Here is a 25,032-nt window from a genome sequence, read left to right on the forward strand (position 1 = left end):
CCAACGTAACGCTCTCGTTTTCGAGTTCCTCCAAATATTCATTCATCCATTCATTGAAAATTGATTCAGATACATCTTCAAACAAATGATCACTTAACCAACGATAGTATTACGTCAAATTTGCGGTTATACCACAGATATAATCCACTTCCCGTTTTTCAGTTTAATGATTGCGTAAATACGATTCACGATACGAAGAAAGAACAGCTGGATGGTTTCGGTGAACAATTAAAATCAGCGAATTCCTCAATTGCATAATATTTCCTAATTTGATAGAAATAAACCACCATACACTAAAACTTTTTAATCACATTTCAGGTCAACTCTCCAGAATATGGACATGCTTAAGCACAACGAGTGGATAAACTTTTCCGAGTACGAATACCTAGATAGCCTGATTCCGACGACAAGCCAAACGCTGGCCGACATTCAGCAGTTTTCCAACAATAACCTCAACCGAACCATCGAAAATGGTGTCTTCCAAAATCCGCGCATTGCGGCACTCCGATCGCGTCGAAACTCGATGAGTGACAACATCTACGCTATGTCGACAGCCAGCGGGTATAGCGTAGCTGACAACGTCAAACCTTCCACGTTCACTATTCTGGGACATGGTGCTAACTATAGTGAGGCAGGCATTGCAGAAACGGGCCATTCCAATTCCAGCGAGGGATTGCCAAGCGAATACGAGCGGATGCTGCGAATCAGCAAGTCTGACGCGACGACTCCTATTATCAAGGATAAAGTAACCACGGGGTCCAATTTCAGGTGTGTATTTCCATGATCCAATAATCAGTTTACAAAATATGTTTAAATTGGAAATTTCCTTCTTTCTAGGATCTCCGAGGCACGCCAGCATAAGAAACCTGCCTTCACAATCATCAATGAAACTTTGCCGAAATCGAACTCGTTCGACGTTTCAATGGGTCCATTCCTGCCGTACCAAAGCAAGCAACGGTTAGCGGCGTTGCGAGTTCTATCAGCCAGTTCAGTCGGAACATTTCACAACCGCCAGAGCCTAAACCCAAATATAACATCGGATGATACCTTTCTACCATACCATCGAAGATACAGCAATTCGGAGGTTACCATAACGCCGGTTGCGAAGCGCAAAAAGTCAACCACCAAAAAGGGTGGAGAATCGAAACGAACCAAGAAGAAGCACACAATCGCGGTAGTCAACCCGAGCCGAGAACAGAAGGGTATCCTGGGAGTGTTAAACAGGGCAAAGCTCTCACCCAACATGCAACAACGTGCCAAAAGTGCCAAATTGTTAGTGACGGCGGCATCCGAAGATGGTCAATCGCCGACTCCGAGCGAAATGATGCTAGACGACCGGATAGACATTCCCGAGCATCAGATGCGTAACATGAAGCTGTTCTCCTATAAGCCATTTGCTGGCCGGCCTATGCTTTCGCCAGTGCCGGACAAAAGTTCGATGGAGAACTCCCAGATTGACTTGAAGGAAGCGTCACCGGCCAAGGGGAAGGGTGAGAAAGGAGAGAAAGGGGAGAAAGGAGGCTATCTGCGAGCGCCTATGTTCAACATACGCGGTTTGCTATCACCCGGCCGATCGAAGGGAAAGGATTCTTCGCCGGGGAAAAATGGTAAAGAAGAGGATAAAAAAGGGATCGATGCGGTATCTGGGCTGGCGGCAATGACAACGGTGACGGCGATAACTTCCATTGCGGGTGAAGGTAAACAGGCAGCTGATAGTAAACCACCAGAGGACCCACCGAAAAAAAGAAGATTCAACTTGGCAAAGGCCATTATCGACTATGGGAAAAAATCCGACGAAGAGGAGAAGAAGAAGGAAGAACCTGTGGAACAGAAGAAAACGAAGGAAACGAAGGAACCAAAGGAAACTGTAGAAGAACAGCCCAAAGCAAGACCTGAGGTGAAACGCGATGGAAGGCGGAAAGATTCCGAAGGAAATCGAGTCAAAGATGGTAACAAGAAGGCTAAGGGCAAGAGTAAAAAGACCAAAGCAGATGATTACAACGATTACTACGAGCAAGAGAAACCCAAGAAAGGAATGTTGAAAAGCGCCCTCAATCTCGCTTCAAACTTAACAGGCAAGGGAAATGGTAGTAAAAAAGATTCAACTAAAACGGTGAGGAGTGATAGGGTAGGAAGCGGTAAACAAGATAGGAGAAGCGCACGGGTCGTCAGCGGAAGAGTAGCTGCACCTGTTAAAAGTGGGAAAGCCTCCGAAAGATCCTCCCGTGTGAGGGATGTGAGAGAGAAAAGCGCGAAGGCTAGTGGGAAACCGGCTCCCAAGTCGGCCTCAGGTCCGAAAGGAAAAACCCTGAGAAGAAGTAGCTCTGCAAGTGCTTTGAACGTAGATAGTGTTAAAAAAATGAACCGATTGTACGAAAAGAATGTGAAAGCAGCGGATCGTAACGGAAAGACACTAAAGGGCGATAAAAAATCTCGACAATCATCCGATAGTCTACTTTCAAAATCGGACAGCAAAGGAGAATTGAAGCTGAAGACTGTAACCAAATCGCCTAGCACAAAAGCTATCGAGAAACGGGACTCGGAGAAATCCTTGAAGATGAAGAAAAGTGACAGTAACAAATCACTTTCGAAGATGGTCAAAAAATCGGATTCAAAGGGATCACTTTTTGGGAAACGATCCGATTCAAAAACTAGTCTTCACCTGATGGACACGGCGATGGGTTCAGATTCCCCTGCTCACGGTGGCGGGGGAATATCTGTGGCAGATGTTGGAAAAAACGTGCTTAATACCGTAAACGAAGTGCCCGGAGATAATTCTGTGAAGTCTACTAGGGTCACTCCACGTAAGTTACAGAGCAAAGGATCACTCCTCAGTTTACTCAGTTTCAAAAGTGTCAGCCATCGTAATGTTGCAGACGCTGACCGAGCTACACCTGAGCCTGGTAGAGCAGACTCTCGTCCAGGGACTGCGACGGCTGCTCGGCTGAAATCGGCCTCCGTGAGAAATGTTAACGAAAAACCAGGAACTCCCGTAAATGACTCTGAGCTAGGCTCTCGTATTAGCATCCGGGAGAAACCTGGCAGCAGTAAACTCATCCGGAAAGATCTCAGTAGGACGAACAGTCGTATCTCGATGAAAAGCGTAGCTCACGCGCGTTCATTCATCAGCATAAGACCGTCCGCAAATGATGAAAACAACCTTAGGAAAAATGATTCGATGCCGCAGATGACCAAGGTGAAGGAAGGTTCCCAGGAGCATGATGACGACGACGATTTCGTTGGGGAGAAGGGTAAAACAATGATGACTCCATCGGCAACACATGTGATGACTGTGGCCGGCGATGGCGAAGGGATGAAAGTGGCCAACGAGTTCGCAGGTACGGGTCACTCGACGGGGATGAACCAGGAGGGTATCAATCCAAACACGATGGAAAATCAACCAAGTGCCAATACCGATATGACGATGACGCAGAAGAACCACAGGTGGGTGTATATTTATATTTACCACCATCTTCGAATGCAGAAATTCAATGAAAAAATGTATCAAAAAAATTGCCCTGATTTTACTCGAAGCTTGTTTATTTGCTCCTCATCGAAGAATTTCAGCAGGTGAATGATATATTTATCTATTTCGTCTTTATTATATTCAAACATAGTTTATGCTATCAATTTTGTCGTGGTACACATTTGACTCGAATCGGATCATTCGTGCTATGCTAGATAAAACCTTGAAGTTCAAGTAAACGAAATGAATTTCATCTTCCCCAAATCTGAACATAAAGGGTGTGTCACATCAAATTGCATCACGGAACAAAACGCTGTAGAAATTCGCCCAGTAGACCGATCCTTTTGAAAATTTTAGACAGTAAAATAAAAACTATTAAACAACTTTTGGCATTTTCTTTTTATTCATATTTCGAGCCCAAGCCCGTATTTTTTTTTATTTATTTATTTTTTTTATTTATTCATTTCGTCAAACAAATGTAGACTACACACTTATACACTAATGTTACAATGTTTTCTTAGGTTAAATATTATTTTTGCGGTACATGTTTCTTTTTAGCTGTTTTTTATTCATTGTTGTGTCAATTATTTCGCAGTGCTGATTGTATATACGCATCATGCGATTGATAGGGGCGTTATTTGCATAATTTGTTCTGGATGTTTTGGTTAGAAACAAATTTCGCGTTCTTAGTTGACACCCAGGTACATAGAAATTTAGTTTTTCTAGTAATTCAGCTGACTGTACTCGTTGCGAAATTAGGTCATTAACAAAAGAAAGCATTGCAAATTCACGGCGTTCTTTTAGTGTTTGGATGTTTATGAGCATGCAACGTGCTTCATATGAAGGAAGTGGAAATGAGGTCCAGTTGAGTTTACGAAGTGCAAATATAATAAACTGAACTGTTTCTGGACTGACTCAATGCGTTCTTCATGTACGACCATATACGGGTTCCAAACGATGTTACAGTATTCCAGAATAGGCCTTACATATGTAATATATAAAAGCTTTATTGTGTATGGGTCCTGGAAGTTATGTGAGAAGCGTTTGACAAAACTTAACACACTATTCGCCTTATTTATTACAGAGTTGTAGTGTTCTATGAATGTGAGTTTACAGTCCAGGACGACGCCTAGATCTCTAACTATTTCACATTTTTCTACATTTTGATTTCCAAGACATATTACAATATTTGGTACATGTTTTTTTCTGCTAAATGTTATAGAGTTGCACTTTTTCACATTCAGTGTTAGTAGATTTTTATCACACCAAGTATGGAATACATGTATTTCGTTTCGAAATGCTTCGATGTCGTTTTCATTTCCAATTTCCGCGAAAAGCTTCATGTCGTCGGCATACACAAGTACATTGATACGCTTGAGAACGAAGGAGATGTCATTAACGTACAGAATGAAAAGAAGAGGACCAAGATGAGAGCCTTGTGGGACTCCCGATGTGACTTTTACTGGATTTGAAAGAGAATTTTGAAAATGAACAATTTGTTCACGGTTTGTTAGATAAGAATTGAGCCAGTTTAAGAGTCTTTGTTCCATTCCTATTTTCTGCAATTTGAAGAGTAGTAATGGAATGTCGATGCGGTCAAATGCTTTACTGAAGTCAGTGTAAAAAGTTTCTACGTGTTTGCCATTTTCCATTGCATTCAAAATAAAAGTCACAAAAGCCAACAGATTAGTTGCAGTTGAACGGCCTTTGAAGAAGCCATGTTGCATACACGTAATTCTATTCTTTACTTATTGGAAGACTTTTTCGTTGACTATTGCTTCGAATAGTTTAGGAATGCAAGAGATAATGGCAATTCCACGATAATTACGTACGTCAGATTTAGCGCCTGATTTAAAGATAGGTACCAAAAAAGATTGTTTCCATTTTTCTGGGAATATTCCAGTTTGTAGTGACATATTGAAAATGCAATGTAAGGGAAGGGTGAGTTCCTCAGCCAGGTTCTTTAGGAATATAGGTGCTATTCCGTCAGGTCCTGGTCCTTTTGTTCCGTCTAATTTTTTTAGTGCATGGCATATTTCCTGTTGTGAAAGATAGTTCACCGATATGTCATTTGGATAATCCGGTAAAAATGAAAAGTAGTTCCGATCGCGATTTTCTTCGGAAAATGTGGTATATACTTCCTGAAAGAAATTTGCAAAGAGATTACAAATTTCGTTCGAAGAATTCCTCACATCCTCATCGAGATGCATCTGCGATGGGAAGTTATTGCTTTTGAGCATAGACTTTACGTAATTAAAGAATTTCTTCGGGCATGATTTGACTTCAGTTTCGACCTTTCTATTGTACTCTTCGTGTGCACTTTTAATTGCAAAATTTAATTCTTGGGAAATATTTTGATATTCAAGCAAATTTTGATGACTTTTGTCTATTTTGTATTTTTTATGTGCTTTTTGTTTTTTATTCTTTAGATTTCTTATTTGAACGTTAAACCAAATAGGATATTTGCTGGTTGAATTTATTCGTCTTCTTTTCTTCGGCACAAATTCTGATATTATGTTATTCAGAATTTCGTGAAGAATATGTACAGTTAAGTTGACATCTCGTTCGCTGCTTAATAAAGTTTGCCATTCTATGGCTTGTAGGCTACATTTGATTGCTTCAAAGTTCGTCTTGTTATATTCCGGTACTTCTTCATACTCCCAGTCGATGGGCAATTGTCTATTATGTATAAAGATTGAGTATTCAATTGCTGTGTGAAATTTTTCATTTTTCCAAAGAGGAGCCATGGACTCATTCACCCAAAAGTCGTCGGTGATGTTAGTGAATAATAGGTCTAGATAATATTTTTGGAAATTTTTTACATGATTTATTTGGTTAAGACCGAGATGTGCAATTTCGTCAAATATATATTGTAGGGTTTCATTTTCCCCGACGACTGGGAGTAGAATGCATTCATTATCATTATCGGGAATGAAGTCTACTTTATTTTGATTGAAGTCGCCATAGATATGCAATTTCACTTCTGGTTCTAGAGTTTCTGCAATTCGACTTGCCGTCTGAAAAAATAATTCATACGACTTTTTATTTGCATGTTCGGGTGGGAAATACACAGAAGCAAATATGTGTACTTCGCCAGCTATAGATAATTTTGCCCATACATGCTCAAATTCTTTATGTTTTTCGGCTATAAGTTCCTCAGAAGTGAAATTTGCATTAATGGCAATGAGGACCCCTCCTCCAGACTTCTTCTGAGATAACGATAAGTTGCGGTCGTGCCGGAATACGTTAAAATTATTTCCAAAAACTTCTTCGCTTCTTACGCTTTCGTCCCAGCTAGTTTCAGTTGCAAGATTTACATAAAAAAGCGGGTAAAAGATTTTGATGAATTTCCTTCATTTTTGCTGGGCTTTTCATGCGATTGAAGTTTTGACAGTATATCAAAATTTCAGTCGCATGCTCGCACCTTCCTCTTTACCCCGTCCATAAGGTTCTGTACAACGTCAGGTTGTAGTTTTTTTTGAACAGAAATCCATTTTCTCTTGAAGTCCGCCTCCGATTTGACAACTTTTGGGTTCTTCCGGAGGGCCTGCTTCATATCTCAATATCTCTCTATTGGGCGAAGCTCCGGCGCGTTGGGCGGGTTCATTTCCTTTGGCACGAAGGTGACCCAATTGGCTTCGTACCACTCCAACACGTCCTTTGAATAGTGGCACGAAGCGAGATCCGGCCAGAAGATGGTCGGGCCCTCGTGCTGCTTCAATAGTGGTAGTAAGCGCTTCTGTAGGCACTCCTCAAGGTAAACCTGCCCTTTTACCGTGCCGGTCATCACGAAGGGGCGCTCCGCTTTCCGCAAGAGCAGATCGCTTGCCACACCATGTACTTTTTGGCAAACTTGGATAGTTTCTGCTTGCGAATCTCCTTTGGAACGCTGAATTTTTCCTCTGCGGAGAAGAACAACAGGCCCGGCAGCTGACGAAAGTCCGCTTTGACGTAGGTTTCGTCGTCCATTACCAGGCAATGCGGCTTCGTCAGCATTTCGGTGTACAGCTTCCGGGCTCGCGTCTTCCCCACCATGTTTTGCCTTTCGTCGCGGTTAGGAGCCTTCTGAACCTTGTATGTACGCAGGCCCTCCCGCTGCTTGGTCCGCTGGACGAATGAACTTGACAAATTCAGCTTATTGGCGACATCCCGGATCACGTCTAAACTGCTTAACTACGCGCTTGTGATCTTTTTCACTGACGGAGCATCCATTTTTGCCGTTCTTCACCTTTCGGTCGATGGTTAGGTTCTCGAAGTATCGTTTTAGTACTCTGCTGACCGTGGATTGGACGATTCCCAGCATCTTACCGATGTCCCGATGTGACAACTCCGGATTCTCGAAATGAGTGCGCAGGATTAATTCACGACGCACTTTTTCGTTCGACGACATTTTTCCAAATTTACGAAAAATTGACAGTGAAGCATGGCCAACGTGATCTATACACACTTATCTGATTATAAGCGAAAGCTGAAGATATAATTCCTAAAAATTAAATTTCTACAGCGTTTTTTCCGTGATGCAATTTGATGTGACACACCCTTTAGTTTCCGTCCACAAAAAAAGAATTTCCGCCGTGGACTCGCAAGTTCAAACAACAGAATTTGAAAATGAGGTACGATTTACTGGGGCAGCTACTTCCTGACGTTTACACGTCATAAGAAAACAATCATATGAATCTATCATACCGATTTTTTGTTTTGTTGACTTTATTTTTTATCATTCTGTAACTCAAAATTAAATGGATCAAACTGAAATAGTTCGATCGATACTTTACGAGATATCGATCACTACAGCCCTCTGGAAGATGACATTTTTTTCTGATCTGATATAGAAAAAACAGGCATGGTTAAATTATCGGTATATTCAGTGTTCAAATTACTCTATTACGCTGCTCTATTAGTAAACTGGATTAATTAGGTCACATGGTAGTTTCGAAACAAAACATAGGATTTTGTATTCAAAAAAAAAAGTTGATCTGAATAAGGAAAAATACCGTCCTGAATTGTTCATATGTTATGTAAGAAAAAGTCTAAGCTTTCCAAAGCAGATATAAACAGCTAAATTCTTGTTGATCTTAATGATCTGATATTAACATAAGGGATGGGTTAAATTTATGATTAAATCTAGGAAGTTATGAAGTTTCTTGAAATCACTCGATATTATTTTTCTGGTCCTTAATACATTGCTTAGTTTCCTTTTTGGTATGAACAGCGGCATTGTCTTGCTGGAATGTGATTTTTTTGCGATGATATCTGTGCAGAAACGGTAGGAGAGAGGATTCCAAAACATGTATGTAATCCTTGCTATTCATTTTGCAGTATGTGAAAGCTATTTTGAGTTTTTCAGTTGCACAGAATGCCTTCCAAACCATGCATGAGCCTCCACCGAATTTCCTGGTTTATAAAAAAAAGGTTGAGCACCAGAATTTCTCATTCGCACATCATTCTCGTTCGATCATGAACTATAAACATTTATGCTACCATAATCCGCTTGAGGTGGAATTGAACCCCACAACATGCAACTATAAAGCTTTCCTACGAGGATTTGAAACCATTCTCTCATGAAATATACGTTATATCTAAATAAATGCAGTGTATATTCATATTCCAAAATTCTGGATACTAAAATATGTGAACGGAAGTATTGTCAAACGATCATTGTATTTTACATTTCCCTCTGAACTTATTGCACATGACATGTTTACGTAGTTATCGAACCGTGAAAGTTTATTCACTTCTAGGATCTGAAATAACGATTTTCCCAGGCTTCTCAGTTGAAAGGAAGTTTTAGGGAAACATATTCCGGAATGCAGTATGCACAACGACAAGCGAATACGAAAGTACTCAACACCAAAAAATACCTTCGAATTGTATGTATTTGCAAAGCGGATTCCCCAAGGCACATTAATATTGAAGGCCGTGTTAGGGAAACTTAGCTCGGTGGGAGCAAAAATACCCCCGACTTGCATGTTTTGACATAGGGGATTCCCCCAGTCCCCGTGTTATGGAAATACAGCTCGGTGGGAACAAAAATACCCCAACTTGCATGTATATTTGCAAAGCGGAATTCCACAGATACATCGATTTTGAAGCCTGTGTTGGAGAAACCGTGAATCGGGTCAATCAGAACTTGGCAGTTAGGACGTTTAGATAACTCTTGACATTATACAGTTATTCAATTGTTCATCTCATGAAAAATAACATTTTATTAATTCTGATAGAAATATTTCCTATCGATTGATACAAACATCTTTCCGATCTATTAAGAAATGTTCGAGTTACAAGCATTCGAAATACGGGTAGGGTTACCACACAAATCGGCAGAACAAATGTATGGGAAAATGGAAACTCTTACAGTTTTCATGATGTTTAACCGTTTAGAGATTAACAAATTGTAACATATAGCATATCACACAAATCTTAGAGAACTTCCGATTCGATTGGTATGCAAATCGTAAGAATTTGTTCACAGTGAAAATAGTTATCAACGTTAACTTTATTTCATAAAGGGTGTGTCACATCAAATTGCATCACGGAAAAAACGCTGTAGAAATTTAATTTTTATTTACCTTCAGCTTTCGCTTATAATCAGATAAGAGTGTATAGATCACGTTGGCCATGCTTCACTGTCAATTTTTCGTAAATTTGGGAAAATGTCGTCGAACGAAAAAGAGCGTCGTGAATTAATCCTGTGCACTCATTTCGAGAATCCGGAGTTGTCACATCGGGACATTGGTAAGATGCTGGGAATCGCCCAATCCACGGTCAGCAAAGTACTAAAACGATACTTCGAGAACCTAACCATCGACGGGAAGGTGAAGAACGGCAAAAATGGATTCTCCGTCAGTGAAAAAGATCACAAGCGCGTAGTTAAGCAGTTTAGACGTGATCCGAAAAGTTCGGTCCGGGATGTCGCCAATAAGCTGAATTTGTCAAGTTCATTCGTCCAGCGGACCAAGCAGCGGGAGGGCCTGCGTACATACAAGGTTCAGAAGGCTCCTAACCGCGACGAAAGGCAAAACATGGTGGGGAAGACGCGAGCCCGGAAGCTGTACACCGAAATGCTGACGAAGCCGCATTGCCTGGTAATGGACGACGAAACCTACGTCAAAGCGGACTTTCGTCAGCTGCCGGGCCTGTTGTTCTTCTCCGCAGAGGACAAATTCAGCGTTCCGGAGGAGATTCGCAAGCTATCCAAGTTTGCCAAAAAGTACATGGTGTGGCAAGCAATCTGGTCTTGCGGAAAGCGGAGCGCCCCCTTCGTGATGACCGGCACGGTAAACGGGCAGGTTTACCTTAAGGAGTGCCTACAGAAGCGCTTACTACCACTATTGAAGCAGCACGAGGGCCCGGCCATCTTCTGGCCGGATCTCGCTTCGTGCCACTATTCAAAGGACATGTTGGAGTGGTACGAAGCCAACGGGGTCACCTTCGTGCCAAAGGAAATGAACCCGCCCAACGCGCTGGAGCTTCGCCCAATAGAGAAATATTGGGCGATTATGAAGCAGGCCCTCCGGAAGAACCCAAAAGTTGTCAAATCGGAGGCGGACTTCAAGAGAAAATGGATTTCTGTTAAAAAAAACTACAACCTGACGTTGTACAGAACCTTATGGACGGGGTAAAGAGGAAGATGCGAGCATACGGGCTTAGGCTCAAAGTATGAATAAAAAGAAAATGCCAAAAGTTGTTTAATAGTTTTTATTTTACTGTCTAAAATTTTCAAAAGGATCGGTCTACTGGGCGAATTTCTACAGCGTTTTTTCCGTGATGCAATTTGATGTGACACACTCTTTAAAAACGTGACCTGTTTTCTGATTTGGCACCCTTCCTGAAAATCCAATTTATTTCTGTTATTTCAAGGTTTTTTGAGAATTGACCTTATCAACCAGCTTTCATTGGATTCCAAGAACTTTCCTGTAGGAGCTTTAAATACAAAGTTATTTTTGTTTGAATGAAAAAGTGCTCCATCGTCTTCGACGATTAGTAATTCAATAAATGATGAACGCACTGACAATCGACAGGCAGTTTTGAAAACTCCAATAAAGTTAATTCTATCACAAAGCACCATCTTTCAATGGATACGTGTCAAAATTTGACAGCAATCGGTCGATTGATTCGTGAGTTACAGCATTGAGAGTGTAGCAACTTTTGTTATTGTGAAAAAAATGGAAAAATCCAAATTTCGTGTGTAATTGCATAAATTGGGCTTCGAATTGCTTCCGCATCCACCGTATTCTCCAGATCTGGTCCCCAGTGACTATTTTCTGTTCGCAGACCTGAAGAACTTCCTTGCTTGCTGGCAAGAAACTTAAGACCGATGATGAAGATCGATTACCGAAACTGAGACCTGGAAAAACCGAAAGAGTACTATGAAAATGGTATCGAAAAGTTGTAAAATCGCTATAATCGCTGTATCACCCACGAAGGCAATTATGTTGAATAAAAAAATTGAATTTTGCAAAAAAAAATAGTTTTACTGTGTTATCTTATAAACTTTTCAGCCGAACTGTTAAAATTCAATTCGGGAATTGTAAAATTTTATAGATTTCCAAATGGGCACGTTCCTGTAGGACATTGGAAAACAGAGATAATGTTGTTTGAATGAAAAAAATCCCCTTCGTTTTTGATGATTAATTGATCATTATTTAATGATCGAATCGCAAATCGAAAGGCTCGAGATTTCAAGCTTTAAAATAATGGACATACCATCTTTATGTGTTCATTTAATGTGCAAAAAAATGTCGTCGTCGGAAGCGGCGGCCTTTCGCAAACAAACCTGTGTTCCATCGATTGCCCGGTTAGTTTGAAACATAGGAGACGATCCGTTAGTTAGGTCCGACCGAGCGTTAGCGACGGCATACGTTTGCCCGGTTAAGTTTTGCTTTGAAATATATCATTTATTGTATTTCGACTCCAGTGACGCTAATACGAAACGTACGATTTTTAGTTTGAATCACTGTATATCCTGTGCTAAATTTGTGCTAAAAATCTTTCAATGGAAGCAACAGGGTCGCTCTACGTATCGTAGTTTTTGAAGTAGAGCAGATTTAAGGTAAACAGAGCCCAAAACGATAAAGAACATCAATTACTCTGGAATTCTGAAATTGGAACATATGCATACAAGGATTTTTTTTAATCGAAAATGATCCTCTATCACATCCTGAAAGATTCCGAATGTATGTATTTTTTGTTTGAATGAAAAAGTGCTCCATCGTCTTCGACGATTAATAATTCAATAAATGATGAACGCACTGACAATCGATAGGCAGTTTTGAAAACTCCAATAAAGTTAATTCGTTGATTCGACGAAAAACGAACGAAATTTTACTAAACAGTTTTGCTATAAAGTATTTGTTGTATAGTGTTATTCATGCGTTGAGTAATTTCATAATTGAAGTAATTTCAAAAATTACTTAAAAATTTCGACTTCACACTCTGTACCTCTATTTTTATTTTTGTCGAATGTATTAAATCCTATTCTTAGAACATTTGAAGCTGGTTAAGACACCCTGTTTTGCATGAAACTATCAAATGTAAAAAATAATAAATAAAACAGAAATTTCTCTCGCGGTAGCCATTTTGATGTAATTTTGTGCGCATCGTATTTAAGGTATTTCCCATGAAATTTAAATTATTTGACCTGATATCTTCGACAGATCATCAGTTTGGACAACTGTTTCCATATTCAATGAGAGTTAAACAGATATTTAGTTTGGTTTCAGAGATTAATTCGCATTCGAAATTTCTTTGTTGTTTGGAGCAAAATGAGCCACCACTGGATAACGACTAACAATGTCATGTTTTCCAAAGCTGATCTACCTCATCAAATGTTGCTTTTCAAGGGGTTCCTTTTGTGGCTTTGATCCTGAAAAAATATGCCACCTCGACCAAAAACAAACCTTAATATGTGAAGCGTTATGTGTTTCTTACTACTTTTTCGCACGTATGAGTAAATTCTAATTACTAGTGTAGGTGAATAAGCTCAGCTTGATTCATACATGTACCTACTATTTCAATAATGATTTAAACAAATTTAGATAAGGAACAACGCATAAATCTATCCCATTTAGCATGATATGTATAATTGTTCATTTCACCACCACGCATGAATGAATGAATGCATGAATGATCATTTTAACCGCACGATAAAAAAATGCTCGATTTTACATCTTATTTTCTTTTAATGAAACATTTACCATTTTTATTTTTTATAATAAAAACGGTTTGATACCTTGAACAACAGTTAGTTAAGCTATAATATTCTTCGAAGAACGGAAATTCTAGCAGTATGTGGACGAAGTAAATGGGCATATTCCTTATGGTGTTCATTTTAACCGCTTTTCCCCTATCGTGTCTTGCTCCGAAGAAATCATACACCGTGTCTGATTGTATTGGAAAAAAATCTGTATTACGAGCTTCTACTCTCCCAGATGGAATCCCCTATCTCTCGGCCTCTGCTCGGAAAATGCCAACATCTCAATTGCTAGTTGGCTCGAGAAACTGTTGGTGTGCCTGAATCTCAGCTTCCAGTGGAGTTCGAGAGCTGTCCAAGTGCCGACATGGCACCTGAACACTTCTGAGGCGAGTATAAGGCCATAATTATCCAATATGATGGAGGTCGAATTCCTCCAGGACGATGTCTAACCTAATGTCTGTTTGACAATTCGGCAAACATTTTTTGTAGTTTGGCCGTATTCACCAGATATTGCTTCCTTAGATTAATACTTGTTCAAGATCTTGTAAGAACTGTAACCTACCAGACAGCACAAAAATACAAAACGGTGCAAATATAATCGAGGAAATGTATCTCTATGAAAATGATGCTTTTGATTTTTTCATAAAATCGGCACGAGTTTCTAGGGCAACCTAATATTTTCCACGATTAACGAAGGTGTACAGAAAAAATATTGGTTAATAAAATCATCAATCACGATTATACTGCAGGTGTTTAGTTTTGACTAGGTTCGTTGAGCCGCCATACACTACCCAACCAAGTTTCGTGTATTGTAAATGATGCTTACAGGGGAAAATATTCTACTTTAACCCATTAGCGACCAAGCTGTAAAAAAAATTTTTTTCACAAAAGCCATTGATGTAATTTTGATTATTGGAGTTATAGAAACCTTCAAGAATTATTTTTTCCCGTTCTTCCGTTTTCCGGAAAATGACAAAATTGTCAAACGAAAACATTGGGATAAACCTACATTTCGTATCCTGAACGAGGTTCAATCCGATAGTTGTTTTCACTACATCACAATGTGTAATCAATTATCAAAGAAATATTGTAGAAAAGCTTACATATTTTCTAATTTGATAAGATTTTGTTTTTTGTTAGGTTATGTGAGGTTGTGTTTTTTCCGCACATAGTTGCGTTAAACCGATTGCACAATAAAGTTGAATAAAAATAAATGAAATTGATGGCTAGTGGTAGCTAATAGACTAAGTTTTTATTTGATACCAAAACCTTACCATATGGTTGCAAAGCGAATTGAAAACTCAAAGAACTCAGCAAACTTGCGTCGGCTTTTCGTAAAATCGTGAGATTAGATTCATGATATTTTATAATATCATGTAATATAGTAATATTTTCATATGGACTTCAGCGGACAAAAAAAAACTAAAAAGCTTTCCGAGCTCGATAAAAAAAAGTGAACAAACCTTTCAATAACAATAAACATTTTTACCAATAGAAAATATGGAATAGTGGATACGCGGCAAGACGGGGCGGGGTATCAGGAAACTCCACGCTTGTCCACGGAGGGGGAGGAGGGTGTCTAAAATCGTGCTTTTTCTGTCCACGTAGTATGTGGATAGCCCCTAACTCGAAAATTCTTTCTGTGTTTTCCAAACACGGCAATTGTTGAAACAATGAAGAGGATATAAACATATATAGAGAAGAATATAAAAATTAGATAGATTTATTGAATTAAAAATATATAGTAGTTTGTGAAATGAGATGAGACGAAAGTAAGCGAAGTCGATGCAGACGTAGAATTGATATATTTATTTATAGGAATTTCAAAAACAAGAGAAGCTGAAAAGCAAGCAAAAGGGAAAAAAGGAGTAGTGGAGAGAGAAACTATTCATGTGAGCTGATAACAATAAATATGTTTTTTTTTACTTTATGTATTTTAGTTTTAACCCTTCAAATAGAAACACACGAGCTGCAAAACAATAGATTGGAATCGATCGAGAGTCCTAAAAATTGTCCCAACAATATGCGTTGGACATGTCAAAATCGAAACTGAGTACTAAAAAAATAAAATCGTGCTTTTTCTGTCCACGTAGTATGTGGATAGCCCCTAACTCGAAAATTCTTTCTGAGTTTTCCAAACACGGCAATTGTTGAAACAATGAAGAGGATATAAACATATATAGAGAAGGATATAAAAATTAGATAGATTTATTGAATTAAAAATATATAGTAGTTTGTGAAATGAGATGAGACGAAAGTAAGTGAAGTCGATGCATACGTAGATTTGATATATTTATTTATAGGAATTTCAAAAACAAGAGAAGCTGAAAAGCAAGCAGAAGGGGAAAAAGGAGTAGTGGAGAGAGAAACTATTCATGTGAGCTGATAACAACAAATATGTTTTTTTTTACTTTATGTATTTTAGTTTTAACCCTTCAAATAGAAACACACGAGCTGCAAAACAATAGATTGGAATCGATCGAGAGTCCTAAAAATTGTCCCAACAATATGCGTTGGACATGTCAAAATCGAAACTGAGTACTTGAAGTTCATCAAACCAAGCAAATTTGCGGTTCGAGAAGTATGTACAAGTGAGAGATGCAATAATTCCTGAAACAAACCAAACGGTCATCGTGAAATTGATGACCGTACTTTTACGTTTGGGAAAGAAGAATATAATCTATTGCGATACATAAATTGATCTCACATGGCATTTGTTCAAGCTCTCTACTTACAAAGCAAATATGTGAAATTCAATTGAATTCGAAAATTGTTTCTCACCTGGTTTTATAGAAGTTGGACAGAGTGTATGTTTTTAACTACAACTATTACAGTTCGACTGAAAAGTTCATAGGGTTGACGTCTAGATGGCGCCCCTTGCAAAAATCTACTTGACTATCACAAAGCACCATCTTTCAATGGATACGTGTCAAAATTTGACAGCAATCGGTCGATTGATTCGTGAGTTACAGCATTGAGAGTGTAGCAACTTTTGTTATTGTTAAAAAAAAGGAAAAATGCAAATTTCGTGTGTAATTGCATAAACTGGGCTTCGAATTGCTTCCGCATCCACCGTATTCTCCAGATCTGGCCCCCAGTGACTATTTTCTGTTCGCAGACCTGAAGAACTTCCTTGCTTGCTGGCAAGAAACTTAAGACCGATGATGAAGATCGATTACCGAAACTGAGACCTGGAAAAACCGAAAGAGTACTATGAAAATGGTATCGAAAAGTTGCAAAATCGCTATAATCGCTGTATCGCCCACGAAGGCAATTATGTTGAAAAAAAAAATTAAATTTGCAAAAAAAAATAGTTTTATTGTGTTATCTTATAAACTTTTCAGCCGAACTGTTAAAATTCAATTCGGGAATTGGAAAATTTTACAGATTTCCAAATGGGCACGTTCCTGTAGGACATTGGAATACAGAGATAATGTTGTTTGAATGAAAAAAATCCCCTTCGTTTTTGATGATTAATTGTGCAAGAAATAATGATCGAATCGCAAATCGAAAAGCTCGAAAATTCAAGCTTTAAAATAATGGACATACCATCTTTATGGGTTCATTTAATGTACAAAAAAATGCCGTCGTCGGAAGCGGCGGCCTTTCGCAAACAAACCTGTGTTCCATCGATTGCCCGGTTATTTTGAAACATAGGAGACGATCCTTTAGTTAGGTCCGACCGAGAGTTAGCAAGCGTCTGACGGCATACGTTTGCCCGGTTAAGTTTTGCTTTGAAATATATCATTTATTGTATTTCGACTCCGGTGACGCTAATACGAAAGTACCATAGTTTTTGACGTTCAAAACAAGGGAAAAATGTCTGAATGGTGGCGTACGATTTTTAGTTTGAATCACTGTATATCCTGTGCTAAATTTTCCCATCTTTCAATGGAAGCAACAGGGTCGCTCTACGTATCGTAGTTTTCGAAGTAGAGCAGATTTAAGGTAAAGAGCGCCCAAAACGAAAAAGAACATCAATAACTCTGGAATTCTGAAATTCGAACATATGCATACAAGGATTTTTTTTCAATCGAAAATGATCCTCTATCACATCCTGAAAGATTCCGAATGTATGTATTTTTTATATGAGAAAGGTATTTTCTGACTTTAAGAGGATGAAATCAAAATTCTTGTTTTATATTCAAAAAACAAAAAAATAAATGTAAAAAACAATTTAAATAAATATTTTTTTGATTCAATTGTATACAGGATTCGATTGCAGGTCCGACTCGATCATATACAGTGGAAAAAAATTTTTTTTTATGCTTCAAATATGACTTATTTCAAGTGTAAATTAAATATTTCAACATTAAAGTAAAATGGCTATTAAGATTACAGTGAAGTTAAAAACGTGTCTTTGGTAAATTCTGTTTGAAGATTTACCAGGAATTATTAAAAATGATATTGAAGCGAAATCAAAAATGATACAAGTTGAGTGTCAAAGAATGAATTGTAGAGCGGTTAGAGAGCTTTAATTTGATTGATAGAAACATTCAAGGTCGTATGTATTTTTTAGATAAAATTAAGACCTTAGAACACCATTAACTTTTGAGTTTTTCACTTCTAAAATGTTACATAAATCCTCTCGTTTGGAAGTTTTACAAATATATCCTGTATAGAATTTTCTAATCTTTCAAATGGAAGCAGCAGATTTGTCCTATGTAACGTAATTTTTTATTTAGAGCCAGTTTTAGGCAAACAGAGATCGAAACCGAGAAAAGTTCAATAACTCTGTCATTGTAAAAAACCGAATTTTTATCATCAAATATTATCCTCTATGACCTCCTGAAAGAATTCCAGTTTTTCATATGAGACAAATCAAAAAAAAAAATTTGACTCGATTACATACAGTGAAAAGAAATCGGAGAGTGTATATAATTGAGTCCGTCCTGTACCTACAAAATGTCTGATGTTCAGGTTTTGTAACGCTTTATCGAAATGCTGCTCTTTGTGTAGTTTGTGTCCTATAGAAAAGAAGTGTATAAATTCCTCGGATTCTATTATTGTTGAGTCAACGCTCTTGAATAAGATCCACGCCTATGTTTTCGTGAAAAACCGTGAGTGTCCTCAATGTGTACATTGTTGTTTGTTAAACGATTTGGAATTGTTCGGGGGTCAGTCAGATTATCGTAAATGCAAATCGACTTTTCTTCTTCAATCACATATAATCAATACGAGTTTGAATTTGTTGAAAAGCCCCATGTGTCTAGTTACTAATGCTACTAAAAGGCATTGAAATGATTCAAATTTTAATGTTTTTAACGATTTTCTTCAAAGAGAAATTATGATCATGGTTTGTCCACAACTGATCGTGGTTTGTCCAAAAAATGATCATGGTTTGTCCGCTTCAGAAATCACCATTTTTGAATGGAAAAATTCGAATTTGCAAGTAGATGTTGTATTTCTCATTGGTTGAGTTTATTGTCATTATATTGATCCATTCATAATGTAGGTTTCTTCAGAATATTGCCTTTTCTTGGGCCTTTTTAAAAGTGTTACCTCAACACACTCAACACAGAGAAAGTTTATTTCTGCTATGCGCGAAGGACACCACAAACAAACTGCAGCGCGCCAAGCGGATGCCATAGAAATCATGTGGACAAAACAACATTAATGAATCGGACAACTCATGATCCGAATTGAGGTCAACGGAATGCGTTAATTACATGGTTCAGCTATGTGAATCTGATACAAATGGTGTGCAGGCATGATGTTTACAATATTTGTAAGTGTTATAATCCAGAAAAGGTCTGAATACGTGCCAAATAATCATCTGGTGATTGATTCAAACTAGCTCAATTGAGGGCGCATTGGCACCAATAGAAGATGGATTTCATAATCCTTATTAACATGTGAATCCACAAAAATATACTATGAAACTACTGTAAATCACGAAACAGACAATTTTATTTATATGGTTTGAAACATTCTAATATCTGATTTGACACAGGTGCGCTGAATTAGAGAATTCCAGAAAGTCGACAAACCATGATCATATTTTCGACTAGACAAACCAAAATCATTTACCTTACCTGAAGTTATCACCCAAATATTCCGAACAATATAATCAGATCGTTTCACTTCTTATTTTAATATTGATAAACGGACTTCCCCAAATTCTTAAACATAACTTCCCCAAATTCTTCCACATAACCAATCAGCTGTTTTCTTGCACATGGAAAAGTCGCATTCGAGCAGGATTTGCATGTTAAAAAACATGGTCATATTCGAGGCTAGAGCGAAGGGAAAAATTCATGGTCAGTTTTATTTAATCTGAACAGCCAATCAGATAATTACCGAAACTGCGGATCGTTAACTTCTAGTATGCAGCAGACTTTATGATTATGACCAGTCATATAACGTTTGTTTTTCCAATCAACTTTAATAGCTCTTTCCAATGATGGTTAAATCTACCCCGATATCTAGACCGGAAGAGCTTTCTTGCATGACGTTCCACTTTCACCAAAAGCAAAAAATGTGGGTATTATAATGCGCCCACTTTCTATTTCAACACAACTGCTCCACCCTGTTGACAATGGATCGGAAGAATAATTACCTGAATGTCATGATAACAAAGTAGCAAAAATTAGCGGAAACGCGCGAAATACACCATTCAAGGGGCGTTTGACTCATTAGGCACCAAGCGAGCTTTAGTTCTAGGCACAAGCGAACGAGGAAGCGTACCATACGTGAACATAATTATGATTAACGTTCCTATTAAGGTAATGACCCCAGGAAGCCCGGCGAAGAATACTAATAATTTGCGTGGCTTTGATCTGATGGTCCAAAAACCCACTGCTTTTCAAATGTCGGAATAACAGAAGTCTGACGATGACGTTTCGCTTATCCGTTTCTAACTTCAGTGAAAGAAATGAAAAGCCTTCCTTCTGAAATATAATATTACCGATTTTGTAGAATATTTTTTTCTTCTCACTTAAGTTCCTCATTCCAGGGACATATGTCGTGTTTGGGGCGAATTAACTCGCCGTCCAGTGATTATTAAAAATGCGCTTTGGAACAGGATTACGTAAAAACGCAAGCAATATTTTTTGTCCATCGATGCAGCACACTGGAACATACTAATGCAATTGTTGAAAGTGGAATTTCATGCCCTATCGACCGGTATTTTATTTATATGCAAGCCATCGTAATAAAATATTCCTCCTCCCGGACGAAACTGACCGGTAAATTTCATGCACCTATCAGCGACCCAAAGTTTCCCGAAGACCACAGCTTTTTGCTAGTTTAAACAAGCAAAGGCTGCGAATAGTTGCTGCAACATTTTGTTTATGCCCACACCGTCGGTCCACTGCTGTCGACTATATCCTTCCTTTCGATAGCCTCTTGTGCAAATGGGGAGGGGAAGAAGGTTTCGACAGGAAAGGATTATTTTCCTCATGCAATGCTTGTTTGGATTTTGCTAAGAAAGGTGTGTCTATCCGATGATAAAATGAAAATCGAGTGAGACTGGAAGGAAGTATTGAGATTATTATAACCCACACTAATTTGAATAAAAAGATAATATCTAAGATTGGTTTCTACGGAATTATATACAGTATGTAAAAAAAGTTTAGCCAACTCTGGTCAATTTCCGGATTTACTTCAAATAATCCACCAAAATGATAACGTTTGCATGGAAAAAGGACAATTTTCGGATGGCGATAAAAAACTACAAAAGATAATTTAATGGGACAAATTTCCCATGAAACATAATTTTATTGACAGTGTGGAGCGGCCTTTCGGTAGATGGCCGGAACTTATGCATTTGCTGTCTAAAACAATTTTGTTGGGATATTTTTCGTTTTAACCACAAAATTGATGGAGTAGACCTTCCACTTCCAGTTTGCCCAGAAAGTCTAGATGAGATGCAGCTGGAGGACGTTCGGAGTGTTGGCGGACTTCGGAACAACATCATTCAAGCGGTTTATCTCCTCCAGCGACTTCTTCGCGTAATGAGCGGAGGCCAGGTCCAACCAAAACACCACATCCTCGCCCGGATTGAATTTTTGGATGAAGGAGGCAACTTCCAGCAGGTAATTTGTGCTGTTAAGAGGAGATGTTCACTACAAGTCCCGAACAGAAGAAGAGTGGCTTTGACATCCCCTTTTCGCTGATGTTTAGCCACAGATGCACCTTTTTTTGGGAACTTGGTGTGGGAGATGTACTTTACGTCGTAACTTACCTCCTTGATGAAGGACGTAGAGTAGCTGGTTCCCTGCCAATCGTTTACATCCAGTGTTAAATACGTCTCGTCGTCCATGACGAGCTCGACGTTGCACTTCGAAGGAAACATTTCATTCTCCATCACTCTCAGCCTTTGTTTCTGGGTCACAGCTTGCTATTTCGAAACGGTTGGCTTGGCTTACGTTTCCGCACGATAATGTCTATCTCCGCTAGATAGTTTTTCACTGTCTGGCCCATTGCTTCGATCTCGCGACCCAAAGCACGGAACAATTTAGCAACCTTCTTCTGCTTTAGCTTCAGCCGCAGTTTACGATCGCGTAGAACCAGAGCTGCAATTTGTCACTGTCACTCCATATATTGGGGCTACTATGTATGATGACCATTGCAACATTACCACCAAACGGCGTGCAACAAAACATAAGCTGACAAAACAAATTCTTCACTCTCTGATGCTAGATAGTTTGTGAGAGTCTTTTGACGATCGAAGCATGTTGCAAGTCAGCGCACTATGATTGTCAAGACGAGCAATACCATGTCACTTGATGTAATGGAAGTTAACACGTTTACCAGAGTGCATTCGTTTACGTTGAGCTATATGAATACCATTGCTCAAACTTCGAGGAGAACAAAGAATAAAAATGAATCTAAACGGACTTATAAATTCTTTCAAATGCGATTTCGATATCGGGCAGAAATTTCAACGAAGAGAGAAATTTAATTTTTTTTCAGCCTGTAAAGATTGTTCATGCTTTGGTCAAATTTAGTCCAATTCCGTTGCCTTAACGATTTGCTATCGCTCACACGTTATCGCGTCTTCAACATAGTATTTATTTCAATGAATACAAGAAACAACAAACGGAACGAAAATCGTTGCTTTGCTCGATGAAGATTAAATGCAATCTGAGACAATCATCAATTCGTTACGTACAATTTTACCGCCTACTTGATCGGTCAAAGCATGTTGACGAAGCTCAGTAACAGGCGTAGTGTTGCATCATACTCCGTCATTTTTTGACCAAGTCACCATTTGACCAAGATTTTTGTCAATAGGAAGTGACTAACGTGGCTCATCATTTTTCAGTGATATTGATGAAACAGTGCAGCTTTGCACAGAACCGTCGGATGACTAAGCTTCCATTCAATGCTTTCATTTTCTCCGGAAGTGTGAGGATATTATAGATATTGGAACGGGAGTATCTCGCGGATTCAAAGTACTTGACGATTCCCACTTTTTTCGCAACGGACTGGAGCTCCCACTACGTAAAAACCATGGAATGCAGTTGCTTTACTGTTTTCGTCATAATTTCCCCAATTTAACACGTTGACTGCCACGTCAGTCACCGGTAACTGACAATTTAACATATGATAACAAAGGTAACTTATATAGGCATATCTATATATATGTTGCAAATGGAGTGATGTCTTTCTGTCTGTCTGATTCTTATAGACTCGGAAACTACTGAACCGATCGACATGAAAATTGGTATGTAGGGGTTTTTGGGGCCGGGGAAGGTTTTCGTGATATTTTGAGACCCCTCCCCCCTCTCTAATGGGGGGCTGCCATACAAATGAAACACAAATTTCTGCATTACTCGGAAATTAACCAAGCAAACGAAACCAAAGTTGGCATGTGAAAGTTTTAGGGTGCAATAAATGTTTCTATGATGGTTAGACAGTCCTTCCCCCACTCAAAGGGGGGGCAGCCATACAAATGAAATACAAATTTCTGCATTACTCGAGAATTAATCAAACAAATGAAACCAAATTTGGCATGTGGAGGTTTTAGGATGCAATAAATGTTTCTATGGTGATAAGATACTCCTTCCCCCTCTCTTAGAGGGGGCTGCCATACAAATCAAACACAATTTTTTGCATTACTCGGAAATTAATCAATCAAACGAAACCAAAGTTGGCATGTGAATGTTTTAGGGTGCAATAAATGTTTCTATAATGGTTAGACAGTCCTTCCCCCACTCAAAGGGGGGGATGCCATACAAATGAAACACAAATTTCTGCATTACTCGAGAATTGATCAAGCAAATGAAACCAAATTTGGCATGTGGAGGTTTAAGGATGCAATAAATGTTTCTATGGTGTTAAGATACTCCTTCCCCCTCTCTTAGAGGGGGCAGCCGTACAAATGAAACACAAATTTTTGCATTACCCGAGAATTAATCAAGCAAATTAAACCAAATTAGGCATATGGAAACTTTAGGGTGCAATGAATGTTTCTATGGTGGTTAGATACCCCTCCCCCCTCTCTTAGGGGTGGCTGCCATACAAATAAAACACAAATTTCTGCATTACTCGAGAATTAATCAATTGCGAAGTTTGCCGGGTCAGCTAGTAACCTTATAAACATTCCATTTCGAACAAAAATATCTTCCACTACGTTTAAAAATTTCCATAGAGTCGTTATAAAACCGTGGTACTCAACGTGTTAACTGATAGCGCTGTCGAATTTTGTTTGATAACTCATGAATTACTATGATTGACGAATATGTCACCCTTCTAAACTCGAGTCGACCGCGAGTAATCGGTTTCCTATATTATTAACATTAGAATTAAGGAAAAATGTATATATACTAGTAACAATACAGTAAGGAGTTCGGCTCCTTTAAACCTATGTAACTGAGCCTGTAAAAATAAACGATTTAAATATATGATTGACGATGGAAAAATAATTAAGGTGAACGCATGAAAAATTAGTGAAATTTGTCTATTTTTTAAAGGAAAACATTACAATTAAAATCATATTTATTTTTCAACTGGTAAAGATAAGCTCAAATTCACTAATTATAGTGTTGCAATAATCCTCCATCCTCCATGTTTCACCATGTTAGCCATGGTTTTGCAAGTGTTGGTCGGCCTCTCTACTCGGCTTTTGTAAATGGCATGGTTTTTGTCTACCCCCAAGTAGGAAAAAATCGGATTTCTTCGGACACTATACAATTTCGTATGTGGATAGCTCCAATCGATTAGTACTCTACAAAAATTTATTCAGGCACACACATTACCAACAAACAATACAGCTGGCTGGCTAACAAAAAATTGTAAGGGGTTGTATCTGGGACACGCCCGCAAATTCGACGTAGAACCACGGAATTATATTACTCAATCCGCTTGTTTTGCATAGCATACTTCCATGAAAGATACGATGTATTTAAATAAATGCAGTTATGTC

The 25,032-nt window shown here is 38.6% G+C and overlaps 1 protein-coding gene across 2 annotated transcripts in view; it reads left to right on the forward strand.

The window, feature by feature from the left end:
* LOC129765458 (protein stum) overlaps positions 1–25,032 on the forward strand; it is a 142,242-nt gene that overhangs the window by 70,504 nt on the left and 46,706 nt on the right. For both annotated transcript variants that reach the window (XM_055765804.1, XM_055765805.1), the window contains exons 3-4: positions 319–768; positions 838–3,444. In XM_055765804.1, coding sequence (XP_055621779.1) covers positions 319–768; positions 838–3,444 — 3,057 coding nt within the window. The remainder of the gene's footprint in view (positions 1–318; positions 769–837; positions 3,445–25,032) is intronic.

This window comes from Toxorhynchites rutilus, chromosome 2 (assembly GCF_029784135.1).
Source record: "Toxorhynchites rutilus septentrionalis strain SRP chromosome 2, ASM2978413v1, whole genome shotgun sequence".
Taxonomy (NCBI): domain Eukaryota; kingdom Metazoa; phylum Arthropoda; class Insecta; order Diptera; family Culicidae; genus Toxorhynchites; species Toxorhynchites rutilus.